Source organism: Dromiciops gliroides, chromosome 6 (assembly GCF_019393635.1).
Source record: "Dromiciops gliroides isolate mDroGli1 chromosome 6, mDroGli1.pri, whole genome shotgun sequence".
Lineage (NCBI taxonomy): Eukaryota > Metazoa > Chordata > Mammalia > Microbiotheria > Microbiotheriidae > Dromiciops > Dromiciops gliroides.
In genome coordinates this window covers 258,795,118-258,822,389 of record NC_057866.1, presented here as the reverse complement: position 1 = coordinate 258,822,389, position 27,272 = coordinate 258,795,118, and the positions used below count along the sequence as shown (strand labels likewise).

Here is a 27,272-nt window from a genome sequence, read left to right as displayed (position 1 = left end):
GGGCAAGTCACTTAACTCCAATTGCCTCACTAAAAAAAATAAATGCTTTCTGACTAGCTGACTAAATACAGAAACTGACAAAGGTTGGAAAGAGGTTGCTCTAGGGAGAAACTAGTGGAAATAAATGGATCAGAAGACAGAGGGGACAGGAAGAGGAACTTGCCAAGTAAGCCAGCATGCATTTCACATGAATGGACCTGAAACTAATTATCCAGGGCTCTGAGCAGGGAGATCCCAAGCCCTTAGTAAAGTGCTATGGTAAGAACAGTTGTTACTTAGAGGGGCAAAAATTTGGGGTAAACTAGCTTGGGAATATTTCTCCTAAAGTCAGGGATTACTCTCCCACAAGTACAACATACAACACAAGGTTGAATGTTGCCCTTAAGATATGTATGTCCACTTGGGTTATCTAAATGGAGTTCCTGAGAAGCATTGATAGATAGTTCTGGAATCTTATCTCTCTCCAAGAGAAATTGAGGAACCAAATTAATGACTTAGCCTTCAAAACTGAACATAAAGCTACTGGTGAAAAATGGATATTTAATAGGGTAAAGTACTTTCAACGATTCATGAATTTAAACATGACAAAGAAAGCAGAGCTCAATAGACACTTTAAAATGCAAACATATGAGTTCAGAGAAAACTAAAAATGTAAATATATTTGAGTATTGGAACAGGTTAAATAGTGAAGTGCTTACATTCTAAGAAGGAAAGAAATTGTTAATGTCTATTCAGAATCCTATTGTCTTCAAAAGTTAGGGAAGACGTTAAATAGGACAAGCACAAGACAATGCATATGGTTTTGTTCTATTTTCTTGGTTTTAAGGGAGCAATGGAAAAGGAGGGGAAAAGGACTGGTGAAAAATGAGGAAGAATTAGGGAAGACTACTTCTCATAAACGGGATACCAAAAAATAATTTTCAAACATGGAGGAAAGTTTGTCAGGAATAGGTATTTTATGGCCTCACTCTTATCTAAATTGAATAGCATGCACATGCACATGTGTGGTTTTGTAAAACAGAAGGGAGGCTGTAAGAGAATATATTTTTGAAAAGGGAATGTTCACAAGCAAAAGAAACTTCAACTTTAGAGAAATGATGATAAAGGGTGATTTAAAGACAAGAAAATAAATGTAAGACCCAAGGACCCAGCTCTGGACTTGGTGAAGAGATGAGGGGCAGAAGGGTAGGTCCAGGCTATGTCAATTATAGATTATCAGTTACAATATGTGTCTTTCTCTTTCTCCATCCCCTTCTTCTTTATAAACATGATGGCAAGAGGAAAATGTTTGAGGTAGTAATGGAGGAAAACACAGTTATAACAATGAATATAAATATGATGAACTCACCCACAAAACAGAGAAGGGTAAGCAGAATAGATTAGAAAGCAAAGCCAAACAATATTTTATTTATAAGAAACACACTTGCAACAAAGACCCACATAATACTGAAATGAAGCGAGGCATCAAAGTTTATTATGCCTCAGGTGAATCCAGAGGTGATATTCTGAGGGTGGTTACCATGCTTCCATATGAGGCAAGAACATGATTAAAAGAGATCTGATAGGGTGGAGCCAATATGGTGGAGAGGAATCAGCAAGCTGCCTGAGCTCTCCTTCTGTTCCCTCAAAAAGAACATTAAATCAAGCCTCTGGACAGATTCTGAAACTACAGAACCTGCAAAGAGACAGACAGAGTATTCCAACCAGAGATGATTTAGAAGACTTCAGGAAAGGTTGGTCTGATTTGGGCAAAGGGGAGGAGCAGCGCAGCACGGGTCGGGGCAAGTCAGCAGGAAGCTGTGGGCCACAGCCGAGCAACTGAGGCCCCTGGATCCTGGCTCAAAAATCTTGTGGTGCAGCAGGACAGTGGTGAAACCCACCTGCACCAGTCGAGAGGGCAGGTTGCCAGCTGGAGGGCCACACACAGGACAGGTGCAACCAGGCCTACTGATCCTAGCATGCTCAGACAGGAAGTCCAGGGCGGGGGAAATCCACAAGCCATAGAGGCCTCAGTGTAAAAACCTGGTGACACAGCCCCTATACTCCAGCACAAGAATCCCAAAACAGGGACCCTGGTGCCCCCAGAGGAGACCTCAACTGAAAATAAATAAATAAATAAATAAATAAATAAATAAATAAATAAATAAATAAACAAACAAACAAACAAATAAATAAATAAATAAGCTGCAGTATGAGTAAGAAACAAAAAAGAGCTCTCACCATTGAGAGCTTCTGTATCAACAGGGAAGAGGCAAACACAAAATCAGATGAGGACAATACTCTCAAATTGTCTACATGTGAAGCCTCAAGAGAGAAGTTGAATTGGTCTCAAGAACAAAAAGCCTTCTTGGAAGAGCTCAAAAAGTATTTTAAAAATCAATTGAGAGAGGTAGAAGAAAAAATGGGAAGAGAGCTCAAAAAGGATTTCCAAAGTCAATTGAGAGAGGTAGGAGAAAAAATGGGGAGAGAAATGAAAGCAAAACAAAAAAATTATGAAAAAAGAATCAGCAGCTTGGAAAAGGAAGCACAAAGATTGACTGAAGAAAACAATTCCTTAAAAAATCCATCTGGCCAAATGGAAAAAAGGTGCATAATCTTATTGAAGAAAACACTGCCTTAAAAAATTTATTTGGCCTAATGGGAAAAAAAGGTGCATAATCTCATTGAAGAAAACAATGCCTTAAAAATTAAAATTGGACAGTTGGAAAATAAGGATTCCATGAGACACCAGGAATCAGTCAAGCAGAATCAAAAGAATGAAAAAATAGAAGAAAATGTGAAATACCTCGTTGGAAAGACAACTGATCTGGAAAACAGACCCAGGAGAGACAATTTGAGAATCATTGGACTGCCTGAAAACCATGATTAGAAAAAGAGTCTAGACACCATATTCCAGGAAATTATTAAGGAGAACTGCCCTGATATTATAGAATCAGAGGATAAAATAGTCATTGAAAGGATCCACCGATCACCTCCTGAAAGAGACCCCAAAATGAAAACTCCAAGGAATATTGTAGCCAAATTCCAGAATTATCAGGTGAAGGAGAAAATACTCCAAGCAGCCAGAAAGAATCAATTTAAATATCATGGAGCCACGGTCAGGATTGCTCATGACCTGGAAGCTTCAACATTAAAGGATTGCAAGGCTTGGAATATGATATTCTGGAAGGCAAAGGAGCTTGGTTTGCAGCCAAGAATCTATTACCCAACAAAAATGTTCATTCTCTTTCAGGGGAAAAAATGGACATTCAATAACATTGGGGACTTTCAAGGTTTCCTGATGAAAAGACCAGAGCTGAATAGAAAATTCTATCTTAACATACAAGACTCAAGAGAAGTTTAAAAAGGTAAACAGGGGGGAGAAAGTTACTCACTTAAGTTAAACTGTTTACATCCCTACACAGGAAGATAATGCTTATAACTCTTGAGAATTGTAAATTTATTTGGGCAAACAGAAGGATTATACACAAGGGATATAAATATAAATTGTCTTTGATGTGATGATACAAAAGAAATCTGATAGCTCTCTGAAAATGACTGAATGCCAAGTAGGAAGGAATAGATATATTTTTCAATGTGTATGGCACATTTCCAAAAATTGACCACATGGTAAGGCTAAAAAACCTCACAAATACAGGAAAGTATAACCATTGACACATCCTTTACAGACCTCAACTTGATAAAGATTATCATGGGCCTTTGAAAATATCATTCAAATTTAGATATATCTCTGAAGTTCTCTTCACAATACATAATTACATTATGAACTTTTTTGGGGGGCAGCTAGATGGTGCAGTGGATAGAGCACCAGCCCTGGAGTCAGGAGTACCTGAGTTCAAATCCGACCTCAGAAGCTTAACACTTACTAGCTGTATAACCCTGGGCAAGTCAAGTCACTTAACCCCAATTGCCTCACTAAAAAAAAAAAAAAAAAAAAAGAACTTTTTTGGGCTGGGGCCATGATAAAAAGATCCACTCACACTTGAATGCATCACTGGATCTGTAATCTAATTAATAGGGATGTTTCCTCCAATGGTGTAGACCACAGCCCACCTCTGCCTCCATATACTTCATGATTCCTGTCTATGTTATGATATTTCAATAGATCTGTAATTGCATTAGTGTGAAAATTCCCTGCAATGGTACAGATCATGATCCATCCATGTTTTCTTTCTTTCTTTCTTTCTTTTTTAGTGAGGCAATTGGGGTTAAGTGACTTGCCCAGGGTCACACAGCTAGTAAGTGTTAAGTGTCTGAGGCCAGATTTGAACTCATGTACTCCTGACTCCAGGGCCAGTGCTCTATCCACTGCACCACCTAGCTGCCCCCATCCATGTTTTCTTACCCTTCGATATTCTTGTTCATGCCCTTCCATAAATCTTCCATAGAGGATCCATCCAATGTGCTAGAAACCTTCCTCTAGGTCTTTGAACATTTTTACATTCAGGCTATGATTATTTCTTACTCTCTCTAAATGGCTTTACCACCTCCCTTTTAAATTGTACATTTCTTATGTGAGATCTTCCCCGGAGTTATCCTTGGGGAACAAATCATCATTGGCAAAATGCTTCAACCAATTAATGCTCACCATATGTCCTAACATTTCCCTTTGGATGATTTGTAATTTTAATTCATCAAAGAGTATGGTTTTTCATAATTTGTGTACTTGTAACATCATGAGGTTAAAAAAAAAAAGCCTGGATTCTTGTTCCTCTAATTTGTTTATAATACCACCCTTTATATCTAAGTCATGTACTCATTTGGAGCTTATCCTGATATATGGTGGGAGTGGTTGGTCTATTCCTTGCTTCTGTCAAACTGCTTTCTAGTTCTCTCAGTAGTTTTTGTTGAATAGTGAATTCTTTCCCTAATAGCTGGGATCTTTGGGTTTATCAAATGCTGGATTACTGTACTTATTTGCTTCTGTTAATTGTGTGCCTAAACATTCTAGTGGTTGACTTCTCAATTTCTTAACCAGTTCCAAATTATTTTTTCTTTTCTTTCTTTCTTTTTTGTGAGGCAACGAGGGTTAAGTGACTTGTCCAGGGTCACACAGCTAGTAAGTGTCAAATGACTGAGGTCGAATTTGAACTCAGTTCCTCTTGAATCCAGGGCTGGTGCTTTATCCACTGCACCACCTAGCTGTCCCTAGTACCAATTTATTTATTTATTTATTTATTTATTTATTTATTGCAGGGCAATGGGTGTTAAGTGACTTGCCCAGGGTCACATAGCTTGTAAGTGTCAAGTGTCTGAGGTCGGATTTGAACTCAGGTCCTCCTGAGTCCAGGGCCAGTGCTCTATCCACTGCGCCACCTAGTTGTCCCTGTACCAAATTATTTTAATGAGTTCTTCCTTGTAGTTTAGTTTGAGATTTGGTATTGCCAGACTCCTTTCCTTCCCACTTATTTTTCTAATTATTTCTCTTAAGAAACTTTTTTTTCCAGATTAATTTTTTATGAATTTTTCTAGTTTGATAAGACAATTCAAGTTGTGTTGTCATGGAAAAATACTGGCCTGATCTATCCATGAGTAATAAATATTTCTTCCATTATTTAGGTCTGTCTTTATTTCTGTGAAGAGTGATTTGCAGTTATATTCCTATAATTCCTATGAGTGCTTTGGTAGATAGATTCCTAAGTATTTTATATATTACATGGTTATTTTTAAAAGAATTTCTCTATCTCTTCCTATTTTGTTTTATTGAGAGTATATAGAAATGCTTATGATTTGTGTGTATTTATTTTATATCCTCAAACTTTGCTGATTATTGTTTCAATTAATTTTAAGTTAACTCATTAGGTTTCTCTAAGTAGGGCATTATTTCTAAAAAAAAAAAAAAGTGATAATTCTGTTGCTTCTGTACCTATCCTTATTCCTTCAATTTTTCTTTCTTGTCTTGCTATAACCATCATTTCATTATGTCAAATTAGAGTGGTGATAATAAACACCCTTGCTTTACTCCTTATATTATTGGAAAGCTCTTTAAATTATTCCTGTTAAAATGCTGTCTCTTGATTTTAGATATTTCTGGTCTTCTTAAGGAAAGGTCCATCATTCCTATATTTCTACTATTAAAAAAATCAGGAATGGTTGTTGTATCTTCTCGAAAGCTTTTTCTGCAGCTATTGGTATAATCATATTGTTTTTGTTGTTCTTGTTATTAATATGATCATTTTTGTTAATAGTTTTCCTAATATTTAAATAACTCTACATTTCTGGTACAAATCCAACCTTGACTTGGTGTATAATTTTTGTGTTATGTTATTGTAGTCTTTTTGCATTTAAATTCTTTAAATTTTATTTTAAATTTTGCATCAATGTTCATTAAGGATATTAGTCCTTAGATTTCTTTATTTCGATTCTATCTGGTTTAGGTATGAATACCATGTTTGTATCATAGAATGGTTTTGCTAAGACCTCTTCCTTTCCTATATTTTTCAAAAAGCTTATGTAATATTAGAATTAACTTTTACATGCTTACTGGTATTCATTTGTAAATCAATTTGGTGTCTTTTTTCTTTGAGAACTCATTTATGTCTTATTTAAATTCTTTTCTGAGGTTGGGCTAAATTATTTATTTTTGTTTTATCCACCTGAGCATTTTATATTTTGTATATATTCATTCATTTCATCTCACTTATCAATTTTATTGGCATATAATTGGGCAAAATAATTTCTAATAATTCCTTTTATTTTTCTTCATTTGTTGTGAATTCACCTTTTTCCTTTTTGAGACTGATAATTTCATCTTCCTATACTTAAAAAAATCAAATTAGCTAAGTTTATTTTTTTATAAATGGCCTTTAGTCTTATTTATTCATTCAAAAGGTTGGGGTTTTTTTTACTTTCAGTTTTATTCATTTTGATATTTAATTGGAGCTTTCAAAATTTCTTGGTTTTCTAACATTTAAAAAAATTCATGTCAAATTCTTTTATCTGTTCTTTTTCTCTTATTGGTGAAAGCGTTTGAAGATAAAAATTTTACCCTAAGAACTGCTTGTATCCCTAAAATTTTGCTATATTGTATCACCTTTGTCTTTAATGAAATTATTTATTGTTTCTATAATTTATTCTTTGACCCACTAATTCTTTATGGTTATTTTTGAGTCTCTAGTTAGTTTTTATTCAGTGGCTCTTTATTGAATATCATTTGTTATATATGATGACTCTGGAAGGGAAAGAGAAGAGATCCTGAGGGAAATTTTGGGAATTATAAAACGGCATAAACAACCATTTTCAACTTTTAAATTGTTTACATATCTTGGATACCAAACCCTTATCAAAGAAATTTGATACAAAAATTTGTTTTTCTCCCATTTGAGCTTTTCCCTTTTATCTTAGGTAAATTAAATTTGTGGAGAAACTTTTCAGTTTTTGAACATAATTTTTCATTGCATTGTGGTTCATAAAAGACATTTTAAATATTTTTAGGTTTTAGCATTTCTTCATTAGCTATAAAAATACAATAATATATGATTAGTTTTCGTAAAGATGCTATGGACAGCTGAAAAATATACATACTCCTTTCTTTTCCAATTCAATAATCACCAAAGTCTTCCATAGCTAACTTTTCTAAAATTTCACTTAGTTCTTTATTTCTTTCTTGTCTGTTTTTGGGTTAGAGTTATGTAGGTCTGAAAGGGGGTGCTTTGAGGTCCCTCATTGTTACAGTTTAATTATCTATTTCTCCTGGTAGATAATTTCACTTTCCTTTAAGTACTTTTGTATTTTGCTCTAGTTTTAACTCTGTGTGAATCTTTATCCAAATTGTTGGTTTCTACTTTGTAATCTATTCTATTCTCCTCTTCCATTTTATGGGTGAATTCACACCTTTTAGCTAGTAAGTGTCACACAGCTAGTAAGTGTCAAGTGTCTGAGACCAGATTTGAATTCATGTACTCCTGAATTCAGGATTAGTGCTTTATCCACTGTGCCACCTAGCTGCCTCCTACTTTTCATCTTTTCTTCTAACACCTGTCTACAAACAAGAGGGTGGTGAGCAAGAAGGAGTATACTCAGCACTAGTGTGCTATGTTTGATGCAATCTGCTTCAACTTCCCAATAACTCTACATTTTTTCTTTCTCAGAGCCCAATTGCAGGTTTATACTTTTTCTTTCTTTCATTTACACTGCACTTCATGATTCATTGTCCATAGGCAAAGTGATTTTACTTATGGACTAATCTCTCCCTGAATGTATACTTTTCCCATTCTCTCCTCTCTCTTTTCACCCTATTCTTTTCCCTTGTTGAGTAAAATACATTTCTGCATCCAAATGTGTGCATATATTCTATTCTCCCTAGATCAGTTCATATGAAAGTGATGCTCACTTCCTATGAAATTGATTCTTAAATATCACCTCTTCCCCAATTCATTCCTTTTTGTTTAAATAATCTTTCACTTATGTACCATGATTATTAGATAATTTCCCCACCTTTCCTCTCCCCAACCCTGGTGTATACTTTTATCCCCTCTTCCCTTCTTCTTTAAAGATAATTGAAACATAATAAATCTATTTCCAGGGGAAGGGAAGAAGGAAATACTTCCATGTTCTCTATTTTATTCGATTCTCTCTATGACCCCTAGTTATATTAGGACTCAGTGGATACATTTCTTTCACTGGTTAAGTTTTTCTTGGTTGTAAGTCTATGTATTTTACCTTTGAGAATATCATATTACAAATTCCCTGCTCCATTTTTTCTTGCTGGCTTCTTGTAATTTTGTTTTATTTATTTCTTTGCTTAATAGCTCTGAATTTTTGCTTTAATGTTCTTGGGAGTTTTCATTTTGGGTTTTGTGGGAGTAGTAAATTCTTCATATTTTTACTTTGTTATTATATTATAAAATGTCTGAGCAGTTTTCTTTTATGATTTTTTTGGAAATATGATTATAGGGGTTTTTTTGCTCAGGGCTTTAAGGTAGTCTAGGGATTTTTAAATTGTTTCTTCTTTGTCTTTTTCTCAGTTGCTTTAGATAGTGGACACCTTACATTATTTTCAATTTTTTCCATCTTCTGAATTTGTGTCAGGTTTCCCTGTCCCCATAATAGTTCTTTTTTAAAAAAAATATTTTTATTAATTATTTTTTATTTTTCTTATTGATAACATTTTCATGTAATTCCTTTTTAATTTACTTATTCTTTCTGTCTTACTTTTCTAACTTTAAATTTTGTTTGGACCTTGCTTGGTCCTATTTTATATTTGGGTCTTGAGTACTTTGTCTTTCAAGGACATCTGGACAGCTTAGTCTGGGGACCTGCAATCTTTCAAATGAGATATTCATAAATCAATTTACTTTACAAATATTGTCTGACACATAGTAGATATCTAACAAATACTTGTTTCCTTCCTCCCTTTCTCTTTCATTGCATCTAAAGCTGACTGATCTAGAATGAAATCTGATTGCTGCCTTTTTGGCTTGAGCTTTGCAAACATCTGGCCTAGGTTTTGATCTGAACAACACAACTGTGGACCTGACCCTGGTTAGATTGCTACTGGACCCAACCACCAACAGCTAGCTGAAAGATTTTGCAGGTTCATTTACAGAATTGTAGGCTTTTTCTTGGTCTCAGCTCTTCCCTGGTTATTCTTCATAGTTTGGCCTAGGGATGGAATCTCAGACCTTTTTCTGCTCCCAGGGTCAGAGGCCCACTGCTGCTTGATTCTCTTCCTGCTTCTTACTTAATAATACACAGTCTCAGGACAGCTGCCTTTTGGGCAAGTCCCATCCATTTTTGATCCATTTTTGGATTATGAGCAAGACCCAGTAACTCTCAAAGTAGCCACTTCCAAAAAATACAACTCTCATTATCACCATTCTTGCACCTGTGTTCAGGGAAAGAAACACAAACAAGCAATAGAAGTTCAAGGACAAAGCTCAGACTTGTCTAGACAATACATGTGCCCACTGATTTGTGCAAACCGCTATAGCTGCTATAGGGAAAAGGAGTTCCTTCTCCCTTTATAGGAAGTCCAAGAGAGAGGCTTACAAAGTCCCCAGAAGCTCAACCAACAGATGGGGAGAGGGACCAAGAGACAATCAGCCCTTTAAAAGACTACTGAAGGGCAGCTAGGTGGCACAGTGGATAAAACACCGGCCCTGGAGTCAGGAGGACCTGAGTTCAAATCTGGCCTCAGACATTTGACACTTGCTAGCTGTGTGACCCTGGACAAGTCACTTAACCCTCATTGCCCCACAAAAAAACAACAAACAAACCAAAAAAAAAAAAAAGACAACTCCCCCAACCCACTGCAACCAAAAGATTTTCAATAAAGGGATTGTCTGGTCATCGCAAACTGTAAGTCCTTCATTCTTCATTGTGGAGTCACATATGTCACTGGGAGTATCTCAGGAGCTCCATTCAATTTGACATATGTCCCATTGGATAACCCCTGAACCTTAAACATGGCTGTTTCGGTGTGTTCCAATCAAACTCCTGCTACAATAAGGGGGGAAGATCCAAACAACCAAACAAACAACTTTTTGACAATTAGACCTGTTCCAAACTGTGATGGATTGTCTCCGGAGTTAGTGGGCTTTCTGGTGCTCAAATAAAATCTGAATAATTACTTTTATTTTATTTTTTAATTTATTATTTTTTTTAGTGAGGCAATTGGGGTTAAGTGACTTGCCCAGGGTCACACAGCTAGTAAGTGTTAAGTGTCTGAGGCCAGATTTGAACCCAGGTAGGTACTCCTGACTCCAGGGCCGGTGTTCTATCCACTGCACCACCTAGCTGCCCCTGAATAATTACTTTTAAAGGAAGTTGTAGAATGGTTGTCCATTAAGGCATAGTTTGGACTAGAGTACTGAAATCTCTTCTCTTGGATTCTGTACATTACATAGGATAGGGTGCATTGGTGGAGGCAGGGTGTGCTCACAACTGAGGGAATCAAGATTTCATTTAAGTCTTAAAATAGGTCTCCAAACTATATTCACCGAGTAGTGTCTCTTCTTCACCTTGGAGAAGAAAAAGAAATGTATGCAAAAGATGGAATCTGGTCTCAAGCTGATGAAACTATGATCCTTTACCACCTTTAAAGGTGTCACGGTCTTCTAAGAATTCCCACTTTTGTCACTGCTTGGTGTGTGGCCAGGGAGTATATGGTAAAAAGCTCCCAGGGGCAGCTAGGTGGCACAGTGGATAGAGCACCGGCCCTGGAGTCAGGAGTGCCTGAGTTCGGGTCCGGCCTTGGACACTTAACACCTCCTGGCTGTGTGACCCTGGGCAAGTCACTTAACCCCAATTGCCTCACTAAAAAAAAAAAAAAAAAAAAAGCTCCCAGTATCTGGAATCGGAGGGGCCTCCTTTCTCTTCTCTAGTCTTTAGTTTTCTCATCTATAAATTGAGGTAGTTCGACTAGAGCAGGGGTTCTTAAACTTTTTCCACTCGTGACCCCTTTTTGCCCGAAAATTTTTTATGTGACCCAGGCATACACAACCTTTTACTGTTGCCAAAATTTTCCGGACCCCTACATTCAGTTACTTGATCCCATATGGGGTCGACACTCACAGTTTAAGAAGCAAGGGACTAGATGATGCCTAAGTCTATAGTCCTAATTTTTATCATTCACCTTTTCTAAGCATTCCCTCCCAGCAAAAACAAAACAAACAAAAATCGAGAAACAAAACCACAGTGTAAGAAGAAAGCAGGCTTTTAAAGATAACTGAACTTTGTTGCTACAAAAACAACTCTACTAATCACTGCAACAACCAGCAATGGACAGATGAAGAAGGAAGGAAGGAAAAATAGGACCAAGAAAAACCTCCATCCAGCCCCAGGAAAAGGAAAAGATGGGACAGTGAACCGAGGACTTTTTCCTTCAAAGAACTAGAACACCCAGCGGTGGTTTGTTGCTGTAGTAACCGTCTCCTAGCGACGGGGACAGCTTTCGGCTCCTTATGGTAAACTTAGGCTCAGTGGTGGCCGAAGGTCCAGAAACAGCTAGGAACGTGGGCTTTGCCACAGCCAGGGAGGGAGGATTTCCCCGTGGTTGTGGCTTCAGGGAGTGAAGGAGGAGGAGGAGGAGGAAAGGGAAAGAGGAAGAAGGCTCAGAGCAGGCAGTTATAATGAATGACAGGGGAGTGCCCCAAGTTCAGTCTCTGTGTTCCATCCACGATGGCAGGAGTCTTCAACCTTGGTAAGCAAAGGGACCTCAAGCTGGTGAGAAATGAGGACGCCACCGAGGGGGTTCATGCTATGGGGAAGCGTTACCCAGGGACACGGAACACAATGGGGCTCGGGGGTGTGGGCTGAGAAGGGGACGGACGGGGCGGGACAACATGAAAACTGCTCACTAGCTAGGGGTTCTGCCTGCCACTTTCCCCGACTTGCCCAGGGTCACACAGCTAGTAAGTGTCAAGTGTCTGAGGCCGGATTTCAACTCAGGTCCTCCTGACGATAGAGCACCGGCCCTGGAGTTAGGAGGACCTGAGTTCAAATCCGGCCTCAGACACTTGACACTTACTAGCTGTATGACCCTGGGCAAGTCACTTAACCCCAATTGCCTCACCAAAAAAAAATTATATATATATATACACACACACATATATACACAACCGCTAACACTAAGCTCTGCTATCAGAAGACCTGGGTTCAAATGTCTCCAGTGATTCTCAGCTTTTGCGATTGGGAAAGTCACTTAACCTCCTTTGGTTTCCATTTCCTAGTCTGTTAAAATGATCTCCATCTACAATTCTATGATCCTTTTGTGGAAAGGGGACACTGGACTTGGAGCCATAAGATTAGGTTTAATAATTGGTGTGATGTGATGTGATGTGATGATAGTATAGTATAGTATAGTATAGTATAGTATAGTATAGTATAGTATAGTATAGTATAGTATAGTATAGTATACTACAATACAAATAATACAATACAATATAGGGGGCAGCTAGGTGGTGCTGTGGATAAAGCACCGGCCCTGGATTCAGGAGGACCTGAGTTCAAATCAGGACTCAGACACTTGACACTTACTAGCTGTGTGACCCTGGGCAAGTCACTTAACCCTCATTGCCCAGCAAAAACAAACAAACAAACAATACAATATGATAATACAATGAATGATATAATAATAATAAATAATAATAAAAGCTAGAATTTATGTAGCACTTTAAGGGTTGCAAAGTGCTTGATCAACATTATCTCAATTTATCCTCACAACAACCTATGCTACCACTTACTTTCCACCCATGCTACCCTGAAGCAAGTCACTTTTTGTTACTATCAATAATTAGCTTAATTATGAATAATTGATCCTGTTGGAAATAACAGTAATGAGCTCAGTTATAACAGATATTTCTACAACACTTTAATCTGAATCCATAGAATCAATCCGCAACTTAACAGTTGCAAACATCCAGGCTCAGATGACAAGTCTCTCACTCTTAGCTCTAACAAGAAGGTCCCCGTTGCTGCGTTCTCACTACTCTCCTGGGTTGCTGTGAGGAAAATGTTTTTATCTAGGAAAATCTGTTTATAAATTTAGAAGTTTTATACCTGTAGCTTTTTAAACTCCAGAGCCACTTCAGGGACTGGGCAGAACTTATTATAGGGATATATTTACATAGATAGGATCTGAAATGCCATATTCTTGTTTCCGAGGAAGAATGCATTTTCCACTTTGGGGAGGACAGGAGGAGTGTGGCTCACTCAGCCATTCTTATATCCAAGAGGGATATTGAGCTAAAATAATATCTCTCCTACATATCAGAAATGTGCATTCTAGAAATACAAAATTCTTTTAGGAGTCCAGGATAAATGCTCTCAAAGGGATGATAACAGCTAGTTTATTCTTGGTCAACTTAATTCTCATCCAAAGCTCCTTAGGCAAAAGACTTTCAAAGATAGGGAGCAAACTTATTTAAGCAATAAAACAGAAATCAGGGAAGTTATAAAGATCAGTACACATAGTAAAATACCCAAGAGTAAAGGGTCTCTTTGGTTCAGAAGTAAAATACATTCCAACTCAGTGGAGAGAATTATCTCACCGAAGAAGTTTGCTTTGGGAATGCAGGTCCTGTGAAAGGATATGTTGCAGAGGAAGGTTGTTGGTCTTTCTCTCTTATATATACACATATGTATACATATATATGAACACTCATGCTATCGATATACAGATACACTTGAATAGATGGGCTATTGATATATTAATGCATGTACATATATGTATACATGTATGTGCATATGTGTATAATGCATGCACGCATATATTAATAGCATTAAGGAGGACCTGGAGAGCCTTCTTGTAGAAGGTGGGATTTCAGATGAGGCTTGAAGTAATCCAGGGAGGCTAGGATGTGGAATTACAGAAGAAGAACATTATAGAAATGAGAGATAGTCATTGAAAATGCACAGTCTAAAGATGTAGAGTATTGATGAGAAACAGCAAGGAGAGGAGAGAAAGGTATAAGGAGACTGGAAAGTTAGGAAGGGACCAGGTTATAAAGAGTTTAAAAAATCAAACAAAGTATTCATGGTCAGACCTGAGCTTTAGGAAGATTACTCTATACATACATACACACATATCATATATATTTGTTGTTGCTATTAGTAATTTCAATTGTGTTCAATCTCTCCATGACTCCATTTGTTCTCCATGACTCCATTTGTGGTTTTCTTGGCAAAGGTCCTGGAGTGGTTTGCCTTTTCCTTCTCCAGCTCATTTTACAGATGAGAAAATTGAGGCAAACAGAGTGAAGTGACTTGTGCAGGGTCACTCAGCTAGTAATTGTCTGAGGCCAGATTTGAACTCATGAACATGAGTCTTCCTGATTTCAAACCCAGTGCTCTATCCACTGTGCCATCTAGCTGCTTATATATACACAGACATACATATGCATATATATTTATATACATTCACATATTTATGTAGTTATTTGAATATTGTCTTCATCATTAGAATGTGATCTCCTTGAGGCCAGGGACTATCTTTGCCTTTCTTTATATCCTTGGATCTTGACATAGTACATGGTACATAGTAGGTGCTTAATAAATGCTTATTAATTCTTGACTTGATCATTACAGCCTTTTCTAATTGCTCTAATGTACTTACCTTTCTAGGTTCCTCTTGACTCCTATGTTTGCATTTCTTAGTTTCTTCTAAGTGCTGGTCTTTTTATCAGGATTGCTTAAAAGCCCTCTATTTGTCTTCCAATCAAAGGTGGATTTCACAGTCTCTCTTGGAGACACAGAACTGGCTTTTATTTATCTAAATATATCCCTGCCAACACAGGATGCTTTTAAGTCCCTTTGGCCAGAGTTTAAACTCATTAAGTTACAAGGATTGCAATTCCCTTTTTTAATGGTTGGGTGTGGGGTGGGGAAAACAGAGGGAATAGGGAAATTATTGATATTGTTGCCAAAGGGAAAAAACCCACCCCACTCCCAAACCAACACACCTCTATTTTTTTTTTAGAAAATCACAGAAGAGAACAACTCTAGCAAGTACAGAAGGAAACATAATTACAACAGCTTTGAAAGCAGCATGTTGGATTTATTATATAGGCTCAAAACAAAGTAAACTTACTAGAGAATCATTGTTGCAATAAAACCCTCATTTTCTAGGCTACTTCATACATGGAAATGTTCTCTCTTTTTTTAGAATTCATTAAATTCAGACTTAAAAATTAAATGTAAGCAAGGTAAATAAGAAGGAATTGAATTTGGTCATAAATATTTCCTAGTTTTCAGTTTCTTCAGCAAAGTGGGAGAGAGATATGGTCAGATCACTCATGGCAGGGGATTAGAGATTGTCAGCTATAACCATCTCTGCATAGTCACTGCCCTTTCAATCTTGCTCTAGCAGCTGGTGTGTGTTGTCTTCTTGGGCCCTGGAGGTTTAAGATGTCTGGCCTAGTTCCATACCATTTGCACCTGTCTCTTTCTCTCTGCCATCTCTGTCTATGCCAACCCAATTCGGACAGCCTGTGTCTCTGATTTTTGCACGGTCTAGATCTGCATGCCATTTCTTTCTCTCTCTCATTCCCCATGCCTGCACCTGTGCTTCCTGACTAACACCACTTCTGTCTCCTCCTTTCTATTTCTTTTTTAAACTGCTTATGCTAGAAATGCTCCTTCCCAATCAGAATGCTACTAACTGACTGACATCAACAAATGGCGATATCATGCATATCCTTCTGAGAGGCTACAAGGCTACAAGCCAAGACTAAATTGGAGGGACAGTTGGTGTGTGGCTTTTTGTTCACAGATGACTGCACTCAATGCAGCCTCTGAGGCTGAGACACAACAAAGTATGGGTTGATTCTCTGCTGCTTGTGCTAATTTTGGCCTACCAATTAACAGGAAAACAGGTTTTCTGCCAGCCAGGACTACAGCATTCATACATGGAACCATCAGTTACAGCAAATGGAGAAGTTTTGAATTCTGTGGATAAGTTCACTTACTTTGGCTATAGACTTCTCAGGGATATACATATAGATGATGTTGATACATACATTGTTAGAGCCACTTCAGTGTTTGGGAGGCTCCAAAGGAAAGTGTGGGAGAAGGCATCTAGGTAGCCAGTGGATAAAGCATCCACATTGGATTTAGGAGGACCTGAGTTCAAATCCAGCCTCAGACACTTGACACTTACTAGCTGTGTGACCCTGGGCAAGTCACTTAACCCTCATTGCCCCACAAAAAAAAAAGAAAAGAAAAAAAGAAAAGGAAAGGAAAGTGTAGGAGAAAAGAGGTATTAGACCACCTACTAAATTGAAGGTCTACAAAGATATTGGACTGACCTCATTGTTGTATACCCATGAAACCAGGACAGGATACCAGTCCTATGCCAGGAAACTGAATTGCTTCCATTTGAATTGTCTTAGGTCACCTGGTAAGATAAGGTACCAGACAATGAGTCATTTCTCAACTTGAACTCTACTGCAGGGGGCAGCTAGGTGGCACAGTGGATAAAGCACTGGCCCTGGATTCAGGAGAACCTGAGTTCAAATCCGGCCTCAGACACTTGACACTTACTAGCTATGTGGCCTTGGGCAAGTCACTTAACCCTCACTGACCTGAAAAAAAATGGGGAAAAAAAAGAATTCTTTGAACTCTACTGCAGAGAGTTCCATTCATCGCCCAAATGCCAAGCACATGTTTGCCTAAAAAACCATTTTATGGAGAGCTCACATAAAGCAAGTGCTCACATGGAGATCAGAAGAAACAATACAAGGACACTGTCTGAAGAACTTTGGAATCAATAATGAGACATGGGAGACACTGGCACAGGACCGCCTAGCATGGTGTGACCCCATCAAAGGAGCTGTGCCCTATGAGCAAAGCAGAATTGTGGTAGCTCAGAAGAAATATAAGAGGCACAAATTTAGACAGCTCCACTCCAAATGTTCATACGGACTATTTGTGCCCGACCTATGGTAGAGTCTTCCAAGCTTCTATTGGTCTGATCAGCCACAGTTAGGCACACTGTACCTTGACCCTAACATAGTGGTGTCATTTTGGTCCTCTTCAAGCATGAAGGATAACAACCAGCTATCCTTTTGAGAAAGGGAGTCTGGATAATCTCCCAACAAGTAAGATTCTCTTTAAGCCTTGTGGCAGCACAGTCTAACCACAAACCTACTTCTTTACCCTTCACATAGCTGCTAAAATAATCTGCCTAAGGCACATATCTGACAATATTATTGCCCTGCTCAGGAATTTAAGACCCTTCCACCCCCAAATCTGGCTCCAGTAGACATTTTTGGCCTTGTTTCACATATACTATACTGCTGACCATTCCCTACCCTAACTCTGTATGCTCCTGAATCTGCTTAGGCCATCACTTATTCCCAGAATCCTTTCCCTCCTTTTCTCCTCCTGCTTGAATTCTCTTTCTTCAAGGCCCATATTAGGTGCTACTTCCTCCCTGCAGACATCCCAGATCCTGAAAACTGAAATTCAACTGTCCCTTCCTAAATATTTTGTCAGGCTCCCTCCTTTATTCTGACCACTTTCATCTTTTATTATTTCCATATATTTACAATAGCTAGCACTTACATCATTCCTCAACACTTTGTGCTTTATGGATGCTCTCTCATTTGATCCTCACAACAACCCTGTGAGGTAGGGGCTATTCTTCCCATTTACAGATGAAGAAACTAAGGCTGAGGGAGGCTAAATGATTTGCCCAAGGTCACACTGCTAAGAAGTGAGGCCAAATTTGAATTCAGGTCTTCGGGACTCCAGGTCTAACACTCTATCCATTGTATCACCCTACTTACATGTGACATTCCCTAACCAGCCCCCGCCCCCAGTTAGATTGTAAGCCCCTTGGTTTGGATTGCTTTGGCTTCTTTTTTTGACATTTTATTTTTATTTTAAATTTTTCTCAATTACATGTTGTCGCGAAATTTTCTTTTTTTTTCTTTTTTTTGCTGGGCGATGAGGGTTAAGTGACTTGCCCAGGGTCACACAGTTAGTTAGTGTCAAGTTTCTGAGGCTGGATTTGAACTCAGGTCCTCCTGAATCCAGAGCCGGTGCTTATCCACTGTGCCACCTAGCTGCTCCCCCAAAAATTTCTAAGTTGCAAGGTCAGATGAAGAAAAAACAGTCTCCAAGCCATAGAAAAGAGGTTTATTGAGAGAAGGTACCTGACTCACAATAAAGCTGGTCTCAGGTCTAGGACCAAAAGACCCTGAGCAACAGGTCCCCTGGGTTTTTATACACAATAAGGGCTCAAAGGTATTTATACATACTATTTTTAGACAAACTCCTTCCAGAAACATTCTCGATACCAGAAATACAAGTAGTGCATGTAGAATGAGTATACATAGAGTGAACGGAACAGAAGTCTAACATAGTCGATTTTACTTAGGGTGCTTGAAACCACTAGTACTGATAAATTCAACTTCCATTAAATGGTTTTCTGCAGACAGCAGAATCCATCCACTTCCATTAGATGGCTTTCCTCAGATTCTGATTGGCCAGTTCTAACTTGGGAGTTATTCTTGGTACTTGACCTGTAGACTGATTGGTAGATGCCTAACCACAGTGGATTTAGCTGATGGTTTCATTTGAAATGGTTTCAGAACCATTTTCCTAGTGTTTTCAGAACCATTTGACAACACAGCCTTCTATTTTACTTACTCCATTATTATAAGCTTAAGCTACTAAAGAATACCCAAGCATATTAGCCTATAAATTGATTATTACCATAGTTAAATCACTCATCTCTAAGGGGTGGGGAAAATCTCACTCACAATGTAAAGATATTTTTCGAATTCCAAATTTTTCTCCCAACTTCCCTTTGCTCCCCCCTCCCGAGGCCAGCAAGCAACTTGATCTAGGTTATATATTACAATCTGAATTGGTTTTCATCTTTGAAAAATAATAGCTTCTACCTGCCCAAGGTTGTTGTGAAGATCAAATCAGATAATAATTATAGCTAACACTATAATAGTAATTGTTGTTGTTGTTGTTTATCTTTCATTCTTGAAGAGGACCATGATATTGGGGTGATGTCATGGCTTGCAGTGAATTGGATTTAAGTGAGGGGAGGCTGTGTAAGGTCACCAGCCTCATTCTCTCCTATAGAACCATCTGGATCCAGTGGCAAAATATATGTGACTATGACTGGACATGGCCCTGAATGTTTTAAGGCAATTGGGGTTAAGTGGCTTGGCCAGGGTCACACAGCTAGTGTCTGAGGTAAGATTTGAACTCAGGTCCTTACAATTTCAGGGCTAGTGCTTTTATCCACTGTACCACCTAGCTGCCATTATTATTGCTATTATTATTATTATTATTATCAACAACAGTAATAATAATAATAACGTTACCATAATTATATAGCACTTTAAGGTTTGCAAAGCACTTTACAGAGCTTATCTCATTTCATTCTCATAATAACCAGAGGAGTTAGGTGCTATTATTACCCTCATTTTACAAATGAGGAAACTAAGGTAAGCAGAGGTGAGGTGACTTGCACAGCACCACACAGTAGTACAGGTCTCCGGTCTTCCTGATTGAGCTCCAGCCCTCTATCAATTTACAACCTAGCTGGCTCTGATGCCCACCCTCTAAGAGCTATATAAGTGGGGCAGCTAGGTGGCACAGTGGGTAAAGCACTGGCCCTAGATTCAGGAGGACCTGATTTCAAATCTGGCTTCAGACACTTGACACTTAATAGCAGTGTGACCCTGGCCAAGTCACTTGACCCTCATTGCCCCACAGAAAAAGAAAAAAAAGAGCTATTTAAGTGCTAGCTGTCACAATTATTTTTGTACCCCCCAGTGCAGAACTGAGTGAGTGCTTTTAACAGGTGCTTAATAAATGTAACAGGACTCTGAGTATTCATATAGAATTTAAAAAAAATTAATAAAGTATTTTTTTTTCTGTTACATGTGAAGATAGTTCTCATCTTTTGTTTATACAAGCTTTACAATTTCAGATTTTTCTGCCTCCCTCCCCTCCCTTCCCTCTCCCCTAGACAGCAGGTAATCTGATATAGGTTATTTATATATATATATATATACACACAAACACACACACACATATATACATACATACACATATACACATAATAATATTAATCCTATTTCTGCATGAGTCATGCCATAAGAGAAAAAACCAGAGCACTGATGAAAAAATCTCAAAATAGAAAAAAAAAAACAACAGCACCAAAAACAAAAGAAACAGTATGGTTCACTCAGCATCCATACTATGCAGTTCTTTTTTTTTTTTCTTGGATTTGGAGATCCTCCTCCATCATGAGTTCCCTGTACTATTACATTGGTGAGAAGAATATAGTCCATCACAGTAGATCAACACTCAATGTTGATGATACTGTGTACAATGTTCTTCTGGTTCTGCTCATCTCACTCATCATCAGCTCACACAAGACCCTCCAGGTTTCTCTGAACTTCTCCTGCTCATCATTTCTTACAGCACAATTCTATTGTATTCATAGACCACAACTTGTCCAGCCATTCCCCAATTGATGGGCACCCCCTCAACTTCCAATTCCTTGCCACCACGTAAAGAGCAGCTATAAATATTTTTGTACATGTGGGTCCCTTTCCCCCTTCCATGATTTCTTTGGGAAAAAGACCCAAAAGTGGGATTGCTGGGTCAAAGGATATGTACAGCTTTATCGCCCTTTGGGCATAATTCCAAATTACTCTCCAGAATGGTTGGATCAGTTCACAGCTCCACCAACAATGAATTAGTGTTCCAATTTTCCCACAGCTTCTCCAACATTTATTATTTTCCTTTTTTGTCATTTTAGCCAATCTGATAGGTGTCAGGTGGTACCTCAGAGTTGTTTTAATTTGCATCTCTCTAATCATTAGAGATTTAGAGCATTTTTTTCATATGGGAATAGATAGCTTTGGTTTCTTCATCAGAAAACTGCCTGTTCATATCCTTTGACCATTTCTCAATTGGGGAATGACTTGGATTCTTATAAATTTGATTTAGTTCCCTATATATTTTAGAGATGAGGCCTTTATCAGAAGTACTGACCTCAAAAATTGTTTCCCAGCTTTCTGCCTCCCTTCTAATTTTGGATGCATTGCTTCTGTTTGTACAAAAATTTTTGAATTTAATGTAATCAAAATCATCCATTTTGCATTTTATAATATACTCTATCTCTTCTTTGGTCATAAACTGTTTTCCTTTCCAAAGGTCTGATAGGTAGACTATTCCTTTCAATCCTAATTTACCTATGGTATCACATCTTATGTCTAAATCGTGTATCCATTTTGACCTTATTTTAGTATAAGGTGTAAGATGTTGGTCTATGCCTAATTTCTGCCATACTATCTTCCAGTTTTCCCAGCAGTTTTTGTCAAATACTGAGTTCCTATCCCAGAAGCTGGAGTCTTTGGGTTTATCAAACACTACATTACTAGTGTCAATTACTACTGCATTTCCTGAGCCTAGCCTATTCCATTGATCTACCACTATATTTTTTTAGCCAGTACCAGATAGTTTTGATGACTGCCGCTTTATAGTAAAGCTCCAGGTTTAGTACCGCTAACCCACCTTCCTGTGAATTTTTTTTCATTATTTCCCTGGATATTCTTGATTTTTTGTTTTTCCAGATGAATTTTGTTATTATTTTTTCTAGCTCTATAAAATAATTTTTAGGTAGTCTGATTGGTATGGCACTGAATAAGTAAATTAATTTAGGCAGTACTGTCATTTTTACTATATTAGCTCTGCCTATCCATGAGCAATTGATATCTTTCCAATTATTTAGATCTGATTTGATTTGTGTGAAGAATGTTTGGTAGTTGTGTACATAGAGTTCCTGAGTTTGTCTTGGCAAGTAGACTCCCATGTATTTTATATTATCTACTGTTACTTTAAATGGAATTTCTCTTTCTATCTCTTGCTGCTGGACTTTGTTGGTCATGTAAAGAAATGCTGATGATTTATGTGGATTTATTTTATATCCTGCTACTTTGCTAAAGTTGTTAATTGTTTCAAGTAATTTTTGAGTTGATTCTCTAGGATTCTTTAAGTATACCATCATATCATCTACAAAGAGTGATAGTTTTGTTTCCTCCTTGCCTATTCTAATTCCTTTAATTCCTTTCTCTTCTCTGATTGCTAAAGCTAACATTTCTAGTACAATATTAAATAATAGGGGTGATAATGGACATCCCTGTTTCACCCCTGATCTTATTGGGAAGGCCTCTAATTTATCTCCATTGCATATAATACTTGCTGATGGCTTTAGGTAGATACTGTTTATTATTTTTAAGGACAGCTCCACCTATTCCTAAACTCTCCAGTGTTTTTATTAGGAATGGGTGTTGTATTTTGTCAAAATCTTTCTCTGCATCTATTGAGATAATCGTATGATTTTGGTTGGTTTTCTTATTGATGTGATTGATTATGTTAATAGTTTTCCTAATGTTGAATAGCCCTGCATTTCTGGTATAAATCCCACCTGGTCATAGTGTATTATCCTGGTGATCTCTTGCTGTAATCTCCTTGCTAATATCTTATTTAAGATTTTAGCATCAATATTCATTAGGGAAATTGGTCTATAATTTTCTTTCTCTGTTTTTGCTTTGCCTGGTTTTGGTATCACCACCATATTTGTGTCATAAAATGAATTTGGTAGAACTCCTTCTTCACCTATTTTTCCAAATAATTTATATAATATTGGAATTAATTGTTCTTTAAATGTTTGGTAAAATTCACCCGTAAACCCATCTGGCCCTGGGGATTTTTTCTTAGGGAGTTCATTAATGGCTTGTTCAATTTCTTTTTCTAATATGGGTTTATTTAAGGATTTTATTTCCTCTTCAGTTAACCTGGACAGTTTGTGTTTTTGTAAATATTCATCCATTTCATTTAGATTGTCAAATTTATTGGCATACAGTTGGGCAAAATAATTCCTAATTATTGATTTAATTTCCACTTCATTGGTGGTAACATCACCTTTTTCATTTTTGATATTGGTAATTTGGTTTTCTTCTTTCTTTTTTTAATCAAATTAACCAATATTTTATCTATTTTATTGGGTTTTTTTTTTCATAAAACCAGCTCTTAGTTTTATTGATTAATTCTATAGTTTTTTTGCTTTCAATCTTATTAATTTCTCCTTTGATTTTCAGGATCTCTAATTTAGTATCTAATTGGGGATTTCTAATTTGTTCTTTTTCTAGCTTTTTAAGTTGCATGCCCAATTCATTAATCTCCTCTTTCTCTTTTTATTCATGTAAGCATTTAGAGCTATAAATTTTCCCCTAAGCACTGCTTTGGCTGCATCCCATAGATTTTGGTATGTTGTCTCATTATTGTCATTCTCTTGGATATAGTTATTGATTGTTTCTATGATTTCTTGTTTGGCCCATTCATTCTTTAGAATGAAATTATTTAGTTTCCAATTGATTTTCATTCTACTTTTCCCTGGCTCTTTCTTACATGTAATTTTTATTGCATCATGATCTGAGAAGGATGCATTTACTATTTCTGCCTTTTTACATTTGACTATGATGTTTTTGTGCCCTAATACATGGTCAATTTTTGAAAATGTGCCATGTACTGCTGAGAAGAAGGTATATTCCTTTCTATCCCCATTCAATTTTCTCCAGACATCTATCATGTCTAACTTTTCTAGCAATCTATTCACCTCTTTCACTTCTTTCTTATTTATTTTTCGGCTAGATTTATCTAATTCTGAGAGGGGGAAATTCAGATCCTCCACTAGTATAGTATTACTGTCTAATTCCTCTTGTAACTCATTTAACTTCTCCTCTAAGAACTTGGATGCTATACCACTTGGTGCATACATATTTAATATTGATATTACTTCATTATCTATAGTACCTTTAAGCAAAATGTAATTTCCTTCCTTATCTCTTTTAATGAGATCTATCTTTGCCTGAGCTTTGTGTGAGATAAGGATTGCTACCCCTGCCTTTTTTACTTTAGCTGAAGCATAATATATTCTGCTCCAGCCTTTTACCTTTACTCTGTGTGTATCTCTCTGCTTCAAATGTGTTTTTTGTAAACAGCATATTGTAGGGTTCTGGTTTTTAATCCACTCTGCAATTCGCTTCCATTTTATAGCAGAGTTCATCCCATTCACATTCACAGTTATTATTACTGACTGTCTATTCCCCTCCATTCTATTTACCCTCTTTGTACTTCCCCCCCCTTCTTTCACCCTATTCCTCCTCACCGACGTTTTACTTCTTACCCTTGCCTCCCCCGATCTGCCCTTCTTTTTTATCACCCCCCTCTCTTTTCTTTACCCTTTTCTCCCTTGCTTTTGTCCTCCCTTCTATCAGTCCCCCCTTTCCCTTCCCCTTTTGCTTCCCTAAAGAATGAGTTAAGTTTCTTTATCCCAGTGAACATATATGTTATTCCCTCTCTGAATCAAATCTAATGAGAGTAGGGTTGAGACAATGTTCACCCCTCCTTTCTTTCCCTCTATTGTAATAGTTTTTTTTTTTTACCTCTTCATATGATATAATTCATCCCATTCCACCTCCCCTTTCCTCTCCTCCCCATAGATTCCCTTTTTTACCCCTTAATTCTTTTTTTGTATCATCACCTCAAAGACAATTTATATTTATACCCTCTATGTAAAGTCCTTCTCTCTGCCCAAATACATTTACAATTCTTAAGAGTTATGAGCATTATCTTCCCGTATAGGGATATAAACAGTTTAACCTAATAGGGTAACCTTTTTTTCCCCCTCTCTGTTTACCTTTTTAAACTTCTCTTGAGTCTTGTATGTTGAGATTGAATTTTCTATTCAGTTCTGGTCTTTTCACCAGGAAAGATTGAAAGTCCCCAATGTCATTAAATGTCCATCTTTTCACCTGAAAGAAAATGCACATTTTTGCTGGGTAATAGATTCTTGGCTGCAATCCAAGCTCCTTGGCCTTCCAGAATATTCCAAGCCTTGCGGTCCTTTAATGTTGAAGCTGCCAGGTCCTGAGCAATCCTGATTGTGGCTCCATGATATTTAAATTGCTTCTTTCTGGCTGCTTGGAGTATTTTCTCCTTCACCTGATAATTCTGGAATTTGGCTACAATATTCCTTGGAGTTTTCCTTTGGGGGTCTTTTTCAGGAGGTGATCGGTGGATTCTTTCAATGATGATTTTATCCTCTGATTCTATGATATCAGGGCAGTTCTCCTTAATAATTTCCTGGAGTATGGTGTCTAGATTCTTTTTCTGGTCATGGCTTTCAGGCAGTCCAATGATTCTCAAATTGTCTCTCCTGGGTCTGTTTTCCAGATCAGTTGTCTTTCCAATGAGGTATTTCACATTTCTTCTATTTTTTCATTCTTTTGATTCTGCTTGACTGATTCCTGTTGTCTCATGGATTCCTTATCTTCCAACTGTCTAATTTTAATTTTTAAGGCATTGTTTTCTTCAGTAAGATTATGTACCATTTTTTCCATTTGGCCAAGTGAATTTTTTCAGGCAGTGTTTTCTTCAATAAGATTATGCACCTTTTTTTCCATTTGGCCAGATGAATTTTTTAAGGCATTGTTTTCTTCAGTGAAATTATGCACTTTTTTTCCCATTTGGCCAGTCAATCTTTGTGCTTCCTTTTCCAAGCTGCTGATTCTTTTTTCATAGTTTTCTTGTTTTGCTTTCATTTCTCTCCCCATTTTTTCTTCTACCTCTCTCATTTGATTTTTTTTTTTTTGGTGAGGCAATTGGGGTTAAGTGACTTGCCCAGGGTCACACAGCTAGTAAGTGTTAAGTGTTTGAGGCCGGATTTGAACTCAGGTCCTTCTGACTCCAGGGCCAGTGCTCTATCCACTGCGCTACCTAGCTGCCCCTCAATTGATTTTTAAAATCCTTTTTAAGCTCTTCCAGGAAGGCTTTTTGTTCTTGAGACCAATTCACCTTCCCTCGTGAGGCTTCACATGTAGGCAATTTGAGGGTATTGTCCTCATCTGAGTTTGCATTGTCTTCTTCCCTATTGATACAGAAGCTCTCAATGGAGAGGGCTCTTTTTTGCTTCTTACTCATTATTGCAGCTTATTTATTTATTTTTTAAGTTGAGTTGAGGTCTGCTCTGGGGGCACCAGGGTCCCTGTTTTGGGCTTCTTGTGCAGGGGTATAGGTGCTGTGTGACCGGCTTTTTACTCTGAGGCCTTTATAGTGTGTGTAGTTCGCCCCCCTGCACTTCCTGTCTTAGTGCACTCGGCCAGGCACCTGCCTGATCCTGGTGTCTGATCCCACCTGCCCTGTTCGTGGCCCTCCCGGCCGGTGCAAATAGGTTTTTCCACTGTCCTTCTTGGCCACCAGATTTTTGAGCCAGGTTCCAGGGGCCTCAGTTGTTTGGCTGTGGACTGCAGCTCCTGCTGACTTGCCCTGACCCCCTCAGCGCTGGGTTGCTGCCCTGTGCTGGGCCTCCCTTTTGCCCGAGTCAGACCGACCTTTTCCTGAAGACTTCTAAATGATCTCTGGTTGGAAGACTGTGTCTCTCTGTCCCTTTGCAGGTTCTGTAGTTTCAGAATCCATCCAGAGGTCTGATTTAATGTTCTTTTTGAGGGAACAGAAGGAGAGCTCAGGCAGCTTGCTGCTTCCTCTCTGCCATCTTGGCTCTCATATAGCATTTTATAATTTATATATGTAAAGTACTTTCTTCACAACAAGCCTGTAAGAGAGGTGGCATGCTTTATTATCTTCATTTTTCAGAAGAGGAAACTGAGGTTCTGGGATGTTAAATGACTTGTTCATGGACACATAGTCAATTCCTGAAGGAGAGTTTTATTTTTTTTGTAAAATTTTCCCCCCTTTTCTCTTTTTCATGATTACTATTGCTAACTGTTTCCCTT

At 37.8% G+C, this 27,272-nt stretch overlaps 1 protein-coding gene across 1 annotated transcript in view; it reads left to right on the top strand.

Moving 5' to 3' along the window:
- The first annotated feature begins 12,042 nt into the window (after positions 1-12,042).
- FAM47E (family with sequence similarity 47 member E) overlaps positions 12,043-27,272 on the top strand; it is a 68,878-nt gene continuing 53,648 nt past the window's right edge. The window contains exon 1 of the mRNA XM_043973135.1: positions 12,043-12,142. Coding sequence (XP_043829070.1) covers positions 12,072-12,142 — 71 coding nt within the window. The 5' untranslated portion in view covers positions 12,043-12,071. The remainder of the gene's footprint in view (positions 12,143-27,272) is intronic.